This window comes from Petromyzon marinus, chromosome 12 (assembly GCF_048934315.1).
Source record: "Petromyzon marinus isolate PM22_M1 ecotype Great Lakes invasive population chromosome 12, UKy_Petmar_22M1.pri1.0, whole genome shotgun sequence".
In the NCBI taxonomy this organism is placed as follows: domain Eukaryota; kingdom Metazoa; phylum Chordata; class Hyperoartia; order Petromyzontiformes; family Petromyzontidae; genus Petromyzon; species Petromyzon marinus.
Genome location: NC_133678.1, coordinates 9,906,509 through 9,918,528, shown reverse-complemented (window position 1 = coordinate 9,918,528; position 12,020 = coordinate 9,906,509). Strand labels below are relative to the sequence as shown.

Genomic DNA, 12,020 nt, shown 5'->3' with positions numbered 1-12,020 from the left:
CACTATGTAATGCTCATATTCTTTTGGGCCTTTCGGTAAAGTCACGTAGATAGGTTCAAATTAATAAAAATAAATAACAAATAAACAAAAGACTACGACATTTCGATCACCACACAAGCGATCGTCATCTGCAGTCAGACTGCTCGTCTGTAGTCAGCAGCTTTCCCCCTCGTTCGATCGCTTGTGTTGTGATCGGAACGTTGTAGTCTTTTGTTTATTTTATATTTATTTGTATTAATTTGAACCTATCTACGTGACTTTACCGAAAGACCCAAAGAGTATGAATTCCTTCAGTAACGAAAGCTTTAAGTCAAGAATTATTTCATGCTTATTAACAACACGTAATTTTTAAAATCCAATAGAATAGAGCTACGAAACTTAAAGAAGGCTAAAGATAAATAATGGGCAAAACAAAGGTCATTTACAAGAAGTTTTCTGAGCGAAAGGAAATAATTGCTGCAGTAACACAGTTCGAAAACATGAGAGTATACCCAGGGCAATTATTTAAGGCATAAACAAAGAGGTAAGGGAGAGCATTTGGAAAATAACATTTTCTAAGATTCACATTAACGTTTGCCTTGTTTAATTCTCTTTCAGTATTTGATGAAGTCATGCGTTTATATCAAGCACTCAAGTATGTATATCCGAGGCCCAAAACGGGCACTGCGTGTTTGTTTATGCATGCATTGAATGCTATATTAAAATAGACTCGTTACGATATTAAGTAAAACAAGTCACCATAAAAACTAGAAACATCATTTTCCAACTAACATACTCACCCAATGTTGGCATTGGAATCCTATCTGTTTCTTTCCTGTATGCAATACACGCTTGACATATGTTTAAATGTATACACGAATAAATGTCTCATGTGTTGATCTTTCTAGGGAGGCTGCCTTCGCAGAGACACGTAAGATTAGCACGTTACAACAACTGCCCATTCACACACACACACGTTTGCCTGTCTGTGTGTGCAAGCCCAAATTAATGCAGGGGCATTACGCACTGCAGCCTCAGATGTTGAGGTCCCCCCCAAAATGTATATTTATACGCAGCTTTACAATGGTTAAAAGGAAATACTGCAGCACTATGACGAATCCAAAATGTAATATGGTATTTAATTCCATAGCATCATGTTTATTTCTAACAGCTATATACCGATATTAAACTAGTTTTGACTTCGATTTATATTCTTTGGGTCTTTCATCAGGATGATGACCGCTTGTGTTGCGATCGAGACGTCGTAGTTTTTATTATTTTCTTTGAACCTATCCACGTGACTTTACTGAAAGACCCAAAGGATATGAATTCCTGCAGTCACGAAAGCTTTAAGTCGAAACTTCGATTTAGTTTAACAATTCGTATATATCACATTTCAAACTTAAAACTGAAATAATCGAAGTAAATAATAACGGAGTTTTTGGCTTCGGGTATGGATGGGGGTAAAACGGTAGAGGGAAGAAATTTAATAGACAAAGTGGGGCCCCATAACTATAACATCCCTGGGCCTCCGTGACACTTAATCAGACCCAGTGTAAGTATATACTGTCATATGTTTTAGCGGATTTATATATGTGCATAATGATTAGCACGCTGCACTACACCCTCAGTAACTCGAGTTCAATTCCTGGCTATGCACAACACAAGTGGTAATAATTGGTATATAAGTCTGGCCTGGGCATCTCACATGTCTACTCAGCCATAAATATGAGGCTAGTGTAGTGTGTACTTCAACATTCTGTATAGGGGATGGGCAAAACGTCTGGACTGTGCTGGCCTTATAGGCACTTACATGACTACAGGGACTCCGCTACTTACGAACGAGTTAGGTTCCAGAGGTCTGCTTTAAACGTTGTATAATGTCCTGTAGATGTAGATGCCACTGGCTCTTCATGTTCTGCAGATGTAGATGCCACCACCGCCATCTATTACGCGGTGGTTGAACTTACGCTTCTCGGTCCGAACAGGCAACTGGACATTCAGACAGATTTGTCCCTGTCTCTGAAAGTTCGTAAGTCGAATGTTCGTAAGTAGAGGAGTACCTGTAGTGTTTTTACTGCTGCTATGATTATTTCATAATTGCACTTTGTCTTAATTGTTACCTTTGTATATGCAGATCGTGCCAGGGTGGTTGGAGGTTTGCCAGATGTCGTTACAATCATGGAAGGAAAGGTTTGTCATTTTTACTTTTGAGTTCACATTGTGTGCTCATTTTAAACACACTTATAGCATTCATGCAGACAAAGCACAGTGGTATTCCATTTGAGTTGGAACATAAAAATCTTGCATTTCAGCTGTTATCCAGTTGCACATATTAGAGAATCACATTGTATTAGGGTAAAAAAAATACTTGCAGTTATTGTGCGCATTACTGACAGCTGCGATGTTTTCTTGAACCCTTCCCGTGCGCCGAACCGGCACTGAATTTACTTGTATAAGGTTACACGCCTTCCTAAACAAATCAAAGGCACCTTCTGTAAAGTAGTTTGGAAAAGTCCTTTGGGTGAGATAATGAGATTGGTCCTTTGGTGTCTCATTTCTATTGCCTGCCAGATGTTGTCAACGCGAGATTTTGATAATGGAATAAGCTATACTGTCAGACACCTACCTATAGCATGATTGAAAACTAAATTAATATAGAACCTGCTGCCGCATTGAACCCCAATTGTGTGCTGCTGTTGCATAGACGCTGAACCTAACGTGCAACGTTGCTGGAGACCCAACGCCCGAGGTGTCGTGGCTAAAGAACGACCGGGAGCTGCCAATCGACGACCATCTGTCCGTCACGCTGGAGAGCGGTCAATACGCCTCCATAATCGTGCGGAACATCGCCATGATTGACTCGGGGAAATACACCATCTTCGTGAAGAACAAGTACGGCTCCGAGAGCTGCCATTTCACTGTCAGCGTTTACAATCATGACCAGCCGCCACCCAGCGTCAAAGCGGCACCCGGTAGCGTCCAGGCGCCGCCCAGCAGCGCCAAGTCGCCGCCCGGCAGCGCCAAGTCGCCGCCCGGCAGCGCCAAGTCACCGCCCAGCAGCGCGAAGGCGCCGCCCAGCAGCGTCAAGGCGCCGCCCAGCAGCGTCAAGGCGCCGCCCAGCAGCGTCAAGGCGCCCGCGCACAAGAAGTGAGAGAGGCTGCCCAGCGGGTGGCATTGTCCCCTGCGCGCACAAGCCGGCGCGCGCGCACATAGCACGTAGAGAGAGGAACCCTGTTCCTTTTTTTTTCTTTTTCAAATATGCACACATTTCACAAAGAATCAACGAAAGTGCACAGCTTGGCAGCTGCAAGCAAGACCGTCGTTTTAATCAGGCAGGAGAACAACTGCAAATTAGGATAGGAATATAAACCAAGCACAGATTCTCAGACACATTATGGTAAACATTGCGAGCGTACAGCAAAGCAGTAAGAGGCAGGTGATGGCATTTTCTGCTTCTGAAGGTCCCAAAAGAATGTTATCAGTCTATGTTGCATTTTTTAAAAAAGCCGCATTTTGAAAGAGCCGCATTGTTTGCTTGGCTAATTGTATAGGCACACCACACCTGTGTAAGGTGGGCAATACATATTTTGGTCAAGGACTAAGTTCCTCAACATTCAAAAACCATAATGAAATGTGTACTTTACCAGTTGGTGAATGTTAATAAACATATAATTGACAGTAACAATATGGACACAAACACCTATTTATACCGTTCAAATAACGAATCCTTGCTGGGTGCTATAAAGACATTGCAGCGTCATACCATTTGTGAGTCAATTTGTGATGTGTATTGGAACAGGGCTCTTTCTGGCATTTGTATTGTGCAAGTATGTGACAGGACTGTTGTTTAATAGTGTTAGTTGAAGTTAATACAGTGTGGACTTATTTTTATTTCCTCAGTAGATGTAATCGTAGTCTTTAACTTAGTGGCTATAAGCAATGAAACCTAAATACCCTGAGATGTCAAATCAGAGTGTGTTCTAAACTTGAACTGCCTGGTGTTCTATGGAAATGAAGGTAGATATCACTTCCCTCAATAGACAAAAACCCTGGTCCTAGACCTTGGTGTGTGTTCGGTAATGATTAGGGAGGCAGGCAAGCAAACAGGGTGATATACACCCAGAAAACATATCCATTCATATCCCTTTTGTACCGAGGGTTATGCCAGCCAGGTATTTATTTCAATGGTTTTAGCATTTAATTATTTGTCTCTTCCATCATCCTAGATCTTTGCAGGTGTTACCATTCTAAACCATTCACTTGCAACTTGGTCAAGTATTTCATGCTAATTTCAAAAGTTTTGAACTGTCTTACCGACATGACCTGAAATTCCCCATCACCATAATCAGTGCTGTCATTTCTCAAGTGCAGCCCTTGAACACGCCTCTTTGACATCTACCATTCCTCTTCATGTGTATGATAATGAGATAGCATTGATTTTTCGAACACATCTGTTAATTAGCAGATAATGAAAACAGGATGAAGGGGTGTCATCGAGGGCGAGAAGTTAATAAATATTTAATTGGTATACTATTATTTTACAAACCTGAGAACATGAGTTTATTTGACGATGAAGGGTTAGATTGATATATTGACAAAAAAACATTGCCCTGATCCGTGTAGAAATTGATTTACGCACATTTGCAGAATTCATGTTGTGCGGAAATTCCTGCGAACTTCGTTCTGCCTAATTCACGTATGGGTTTTGGCACAGTTTGCCATGTTGAATAGGTGGAGCCCCATTCTGCAAAAGTCTCACAGTTTATCAGCAGCCAGGGGAGTGCTCAGGAGAATGTAAAGCCATCTGTGGCTCCACCCACCACTCCAATCACTCACCGAAATAACAGATTCGTGTTATTTACAGTCATGTGAGGACAAGATGATGATGATGTTGAAGATGGTGATGGAAATAATAGTGATGATGAGGGTGATATCGATGATAGTTTTAACGTTAATAAGAATGATAAGATGATGTAAATGGAAAAGATGGTGGCGATGATAACAAAGAAGTAAAATATTGTCGGATGATGATGATGATCTCACAGTGGTTCGAATGGTGGTAAATGCAGATTGTGGTAATTATTTTTTTTGTGTTTTTCTTCTTGGGTAGTAATTGCTTATGCCTCAAAAGTACAGAAATTGGCTATTATTCCCCACAAACTTTGCTTTTGTGACCAGGACAGTGATATTTTGAAATGTACCTATTTTCAATGAGAAAACGGGTGAATTTGTGTCTTTTCGTTCACATACAGTCAGAAAAAAACATATGAATCAAAATTAACATGTATGTTAATATTCTTTTCTTTATTTTATCAGTCGCATAAAGGTGATAAATAAAATATCTGTGGCTCATGATGATGGATGTGGGAACAAAGGAGGCAGCTAAACACCCCTGTTTTCTGACAGGGGGGGGCAAGCTCATGAGTGGCCATATACTTCTCGATATGATCTCCCATGCCTCCACACAGAAATACTACAATAAAATGAGAACTTATTTGGCAGTGGTGCACAAGCACAAATTAAATAAAGTCAACGCATTCGTCACTAACGCTGCCTTAAAAAGAAAGCATATATAATAGGTGAGGTTTGGGATATGACCCTTTTGGCACAGCACATAAGCCAGAGATGTAGAGTTGATAACAATTGGATACAGCACTTTATATCATAGAAAATGCTACTGATAAAATATTATTTAGATCTCTAGCCTATGTTATGTGAAGAAGCATTGTCAGAAACATTGCCTATTATATATACGATTTATTTTGAAGGAAGTGTTATTGATTTGTCGAGTTTTCTTTTAAACATATGTTCAAAATGTCATGCTTTATAGAACATGTTAAATTTATGCTCAAAAGATCATCCTCCATGCGGGACGTGTGGCAGATCACACCGTGTGGGCTCCTCGATGCCTTCAAACTAAACCGGAAGTTTTACATCTGACACCGTCACGTCGAAGCACAGGGCCCCCCAAATCGTGGGGCCCGGGGCAGTCGCTCCAATTCTCCCGCCCTTAGGGACGGCTCTGCGTACAGGCAAAGTCAATCCGGTTCTGAGCCTTTTTTTCGTGGTGGAATTTTTATCTAGAAAATCTACTTCCTTACTTTCTAAATTTCACGATGTTGAAAAAAAATTCATATTGGGAAATTTACTGAAAATGATGAATCTTTATCAAGCTTATTTAAATTAATTTCAGTCTTATTAGGAGTGTAGTTTGACGATTTTCTGTAAGTGAAACGTGTGAATAAAGCCTTGCTCGTTACATTTTTCTGGTGAAATGTCATGTTTTCAACTTTCCACAGGTTGCATTTATAAAGTGTGTTTGTAAATTGTTCGTATTCAAATATATATATCTTGAACTCGAGCTTTATCAAGTTCTAAAGTGCCCTGAGATTCATCTTGGCATGTAGGACCCGGGATAACGGTCAAGTTGAGCCTCAATGATCTCTCGAGATGTCAACGGCAAACCGGGCTGCAACTTCACACGCGGGGCTACGGAGCTGAGCTAGACACGAGAACCACCGAGTTGCAAGGTCGCGCGAAAAAAAAACCCAACACAATACGATGACCGATATATAAAAAAAACAAGATGCTTTGCTTACATATACAATGTACGTTGAACTTCTTTCCCATCGTACGTAGCCAACTGTGTTAATTGTGCGGGCCATCTGGCAGTTTCAACCAGCGCTGATCCAAGTGCGCCTGACTGCCACTGCCGGATGATCCTCGTCGCAAAGGTAGCAAATGTAGTAGCTACGGGCCCCGCACTTTCAAGGGCTCCAACGCTAAATGCTTTCAAGCTATCTGTTCCGGTTCAGTGATTCTGCACTTGCTCCATTACTATAGTAATAGACTGCCTTCAACTTGTATGAACGACTGGGTGTTTAAGGTTATCGATTTGTTACATTATCTGGCTGTATAGCAAAAGAAAAAATACAATTATTTTACTATGCAAAAAAAATGTGTTTTAATATTTGCGTGTTTTTTTAGGGCCATTTATAACATATTCTACAGTTGAGATGTATGAGAAATGCGTTAATTATGCGGTTAAAGGATACATGAGTGAGACATATATCTGCCTACATATTAGATGCAAAAAAAAAGTTTTGCTGGCTGACTCGGGGACGGTCGAATGCCCCGAGCGTGGTGGCGTCAAATCACATAACTGCGTGATGACGTCACCCGCATCCCATAGCGTCCGGCCGTGCTCGTACGCGTTGACGTCACGACGCACCCCCCCCCCCCACCACCGCCACCCTCCACCCCGGCCGTGTATTGCAAAGCAAACGGGAGCAGTGGTGAGAGATGGAGGCGAGGAAGGGATTAGGAGGAGGAAGAGGAGAGAGATCACAGAGGAAGATACGGGAGGGAAACAGAGAGGATAAATACAAAAGAGAGTTGCGATCGAAACGTCGTAGTTTTTTTTGTTATTTTCTTTTAACAATCTACGTGGCTTTACCGAAAGACGTAAAGAGTATGAATTACTGCAGTCACGAAAGCTTTAAGTCATGACAGAGAGAGAGAGAGATGAACGTGGAATAGGGGAACGAGGGGAGAAAGGGGAGATGCGAGAGAGCTTGAGACCGGTAATGGCCATGTGAGAATAAACTAAAACTTTTACATTTTACCAAGACCCCAACCGAGATATGTAGCCGTTTTTGTTTTTCAGAAGCCACCTGGCTATCACAAGTGATAGCTCAGTGAAGTGGCTTATCATCGTGTGGACACTTACAACAGCCACATACTCTAAACGCAAATTCCCGATGACTAAATGTGGAGGGGGAAAACCCCTGAGGAGCCGCAAACAAATCCAGAGTGAGAGATAGCGCAAGGGTGAAATGTTGAGACGCGGGGAGAGAAATTGCGGTGAGACACAGTTGAGGTGAGGAGCCCAATATCGAGGGAGTGGGAGAGGTCATATAGGGGACAGAGAGGGATAGTAGAAACACATATATACACAAAGTGACAAGTCGAGACATTGCAATGTACAGCAATACAAGGGAGAGGAGCGGACGGATGGCCACGTCCAGAAGGGCGCGCGGGTTGCTCGTTGCCAATTAGTAAAACGTGGCTAGATGTTAACAACTTCGCCGGGTATACAGGAGGTTTTATCCCCGACCCTGACTCCTGTATACTTGGGAGTTTGCGTCTCTCTCTCTCTCTCCTCGTGGTCGCGTGGATTTTGTTATTTGTCCGGGTCCTCCGGTTTTGGCCTCCACATTTAAAGAATGAGCATCACGCGTTGAGAGTATTTGGCTGATAGACATCCACACGACAAAGGGGTCGTCCATAAATGATGTCACGCACCTAGGGGGGCGGGGGGGGGGGATCAGACATTTGTGATGATGTGTGACGAGGGGGGGTTTGAGAAATGTGACGTCACATCAAAATGCGCAACTTTAAATAAATATAGACAACCACGTTCTACTTAATTACATAGACTTTTTAATAAATGTTTTCTTCTACAACATCAGAGTGCAGCGCCACATTAAATACGCACTACAATGGCAATAGTTTAAAGCGATTTGAAGCATGCTTTATATATTTGGGGGGGGGGCAGAGCTTTGTGACGTCATTTGAGGGGGGGTCTGACTTTTTGTGCCACTGGTGACGAAGGGGGGGGGTCAAACATCGTCCAAAATCGCGTGACGTCATTTATGGACTGCCCCAAACCACTACGTTGGGCTGTCATTTCTAGCGAGGTCGCTTCTGACAAAAAAAAAAGACATGCACTCAGCGGCCTTTACCTGGTCAAATTAAACAAATAAATGTTCATAGTTTATAGCAAGAGAGCCGCGCGTTGCGAAAGCAAACCAAAACAACAAGACGAGGCGCAATGCAATGCGAATACGAGGCGGTGCTCCTTCATAAGCGGCGCATCACGAAGCAGTCCTTAAAAAGGCGCCGCATGCGGCTCACGAAGCCGCGAGGTTTGCTTGCTCATCCCTGGGCTCCATTGCGACAACCACGACGCTTACGGGCACCAGCGTGGCTCTGTCAAACGACGCCCTTCTCTCTCCCTTCAACCCCCGGGGTACCTTCGTAACCCCGGCTCTCGCACAGTGCCCGTGACGCCGTCGTTTTTAGTCCTGTTGGTGGTCAGCGATGCGACAATCGACTCATCTCGACGAGCTGTAACTCAACGATGCAAAGATGCATTTTTCGATAAAGGAATTTTTTTTTGTAATGCTGCGCTTGGCTGTTTCGACATCGCGGAGTGTGGCACCACCGATGTCCGATTGATTGGTAACCCCAGTCGCGGAGTTAAGTAACACCCCTGGGAAAAAAATATAGTGTCCCAGAAATAACATATTTAATTGCCTCGGCCAGTTTCTGTTATTTGGTACCCCGGGGCACCGTCATCAGGATCACGGGGTGATCAAGGTGGCCAATAGCTGCGAGTGGCGCCGCGTGGCCACGAGAGGGCGCGCCAGCCTCTTACTTGCAAGGAGCCCACCTGAAAGAAACCAATAATAAGTCTACATTATAGACTGCCAGTACGCTCACTCAGGTTAATAACCATTGCTGCAGTCTACATCATAGACTGCCAATACGCTCACCAGCTTAAAAACCAGGCTACAGTATACATTATATGCTGCCAGTACGCTCACTCAGGTTAATAACCATTGCTGCAGTCTACATCATAGACTGCCAATACGCTCACCAGCTTAAAAACCAGGCTACAGTATACATTATATACTCCCAGTACGCTCACTCAGGTTAATAACCATTGCTACAGTCTACATCATAGACTGCCAATACGCTCACCAGCTTAAATACAGTCTACATCATAGACTGCCAATACGCTCACTCCGATTAAGAACCAGGCTAGGGTCTACATTCGTCTTTTTTTGTTTATTATTTTAATTTATTCTTTTTATTCACTTTTTTATTTATTTACGTGACTTTACCGAAATAACCAAAGAATATGAAGCCCACCGAGACTCTAATCGGTTGGCTACCAATCAGAATTGGACTTTATTTCCACTGGGGAAATCCAATGAGCTACGAGGCTCTTGTTCACGGATGTCCAGTAGGGGTGGCTCCATTTAAGATAATTAAATTGGGGGGTTCTTGTGACTCTCATTTCATTATATGCAAAGGAAAAGAAAGAGGGGTTAATTGGGGCTCACAATACATCTGGACCACCCTTGGACACAGCAGCTTGTTTACAATCACGCATTTAAAGATGCAAACAATATTTACATTTGATAGATTTCCCCCGTTCATAGCTCTGCTGTTATATAACTAAATTCATGCACAATCAATGTTCTTGGTTCTTTCGGTAAAGTCACGTAGAAGGGAAACAAAATAATAAAAATATAAAACAATAAAATTCTCACGACGTTTCGACTGCAACACCAGCAATCATCATCAGGTGTGAAAACCACAGCAATATTTTTTTTTCAAATTTTCTTGCTGTGGTTTTCACACCTGATGATGATTGCTTGTGTTGCAGTCGAAACGCCGTGATAATTGTATTGTTTTATATATTTATTATTTTATTGTTTCCTTTCTACGTGACTTTACCGAAAGAACCAAGAATATGAATCCGTGCAGTCACCAAAGCTTTAAATCAAAATTTGCAATCAATGTTGTTTCGCTGAGTAATTTCCCCGGCCGCTTTTTTTGTTTTTTGTTTTACTTGTTTGTACCACTGGACGTATTTTTTGTGAGTGCGTGAACACGCTGCTCACTTTTGTGACACTTGATATCCCTCAACACCCCATCGGGCCCATCCTGTAGGGCACCAGCACACACAGACGCGGGAGGACACTTGAACACAGTGAACAAGCTGCAGCATAATTTGGCACGTGTCCGTGACGGCTACTGCAAGATCCCGACCCTGTCCGCCCGGTACTCGCTGAGCAGCGTTGGCTTCCGATTGCCGAACGAATACATTACAAGTGTCGCACTCATTACGCACAAAGCGCCTGCCGCAAATCAACCACAACACGTCGCTGATCTCGTCAAGGAGCAGAAATCATCGCGCGAACTCCGGTCATCCTCGCTGTTGCATCACACCATCGAACGAAAAGAGTCACTGCGTCCGTGGTGCTTTCAGATGCCATTCTGGAACGCCCGTCCGATGTTAGGAAGCCACTGGAGCTATGCACTCTCTAAATCTAAATTGAAAATTAATTTCTGTACAACTGCTTTTCTGTTTAGTTTGTTGGCATTCCTCCGAACCTCTGGTGACCACGGTTGGCTACGTACGGTGTGAAATAAGTTCAACAAACAACGATAAGCAATCGTTCATTTCGACCATAAACACACATGCACACATTGTAGCTTCGGTAGAGCAACTGAGAGATTCCCATTGTGATTTACAAACTAAGTGATATAAGCCATGCATTTGCCCTTGTCTGAGAATTGGTTAACAGTGCGCCAGCACTCACTAAGCACCTAATTGCGGTGCTAACCGGCAGAACATTTGTTTAGCAGCGCGCCCAGGTTCGAGTTGTCATCCTGTTGCTCTGGAGCCCACGAGCACAAGCTGATGCCATCCCGTGGCCAAATCCGGTACTGACAAACACTCGACCCGGCTCCGAGGTTTGACGTCTTTTCAACATGCTCCAATACTGTGATATTGACTGTGTTGAGTACAGTATCATCATCAATCATGGTCAATCCACTGCCTTCACATCCACCGCCATCTGTCACGACCCTGTACGTGAGATGATTTAATCGCTCCATCCCTTCGGTGGATCTACCTCTCGGACGTGTTCCATTCTCTGGCTGACACCGTTATTACTCTTGATCATCGGTCATCATCCCTTCTTGCGACTTGTCCTGTCCAACCTCATATACAATCGTTTTGGCTTCTCTTTGAGCTTTGGGTCATTCCATACCAAGTCAACCAGAGCCGTTGCTGGACCGTCTAATATTTTGCGAGAGAAAAATTCAGTAGGGGTGCGAGCGGTTGGATATATATTGATGCACTCCACATAAATCAGGCAAATTCCTTTTGTATCTGCAGAGTTTGGATTTTCGGCAGACTTTTAAACTTTAATTTAGCATGCATTCGAGCATTGCTTATA

General features: G+C 43.1%; 1 protein-coding gene across 2 annotated transcripts in view; it reads left to right on the top strand.

The window, feature by feature from the left end:
* LOC116941581 (myomesin-2-like) overlaps positions 1 to 12,020 on the top strand; it is a 117,632-nt gene that overhangs the window by 99,762 nt on the left and 5,850 nt on the right. Inside the window, exons 34-37 of one of the 2 annotated variants that reach the window (XM_032952773.2) lie at positions 598 to 634; positions 888 to 910; positions 2,117 to 2,172; positions 2,687 to 4,960. In XM_032952773.2, coding sequence (XP_032808664.1) covers positions 598 to 634; positions 888 to 910; positions 2,117 to 2,172; positions 2,687 to 3,133 — 563 coding nt within the window. In that variant the 3' untranslated portion in view covers positions 3,134 to 4,960. Of the gene's footprint in view, positions 1 to 597; positions 635 to 887; positions 911 to 2,116; positions 2,173 to 2,686; positions 4,961 to 12,020 lie in introns of those variants that run through there. The other variant, XM_076066602.1, reaches the window with a different exon arrangement.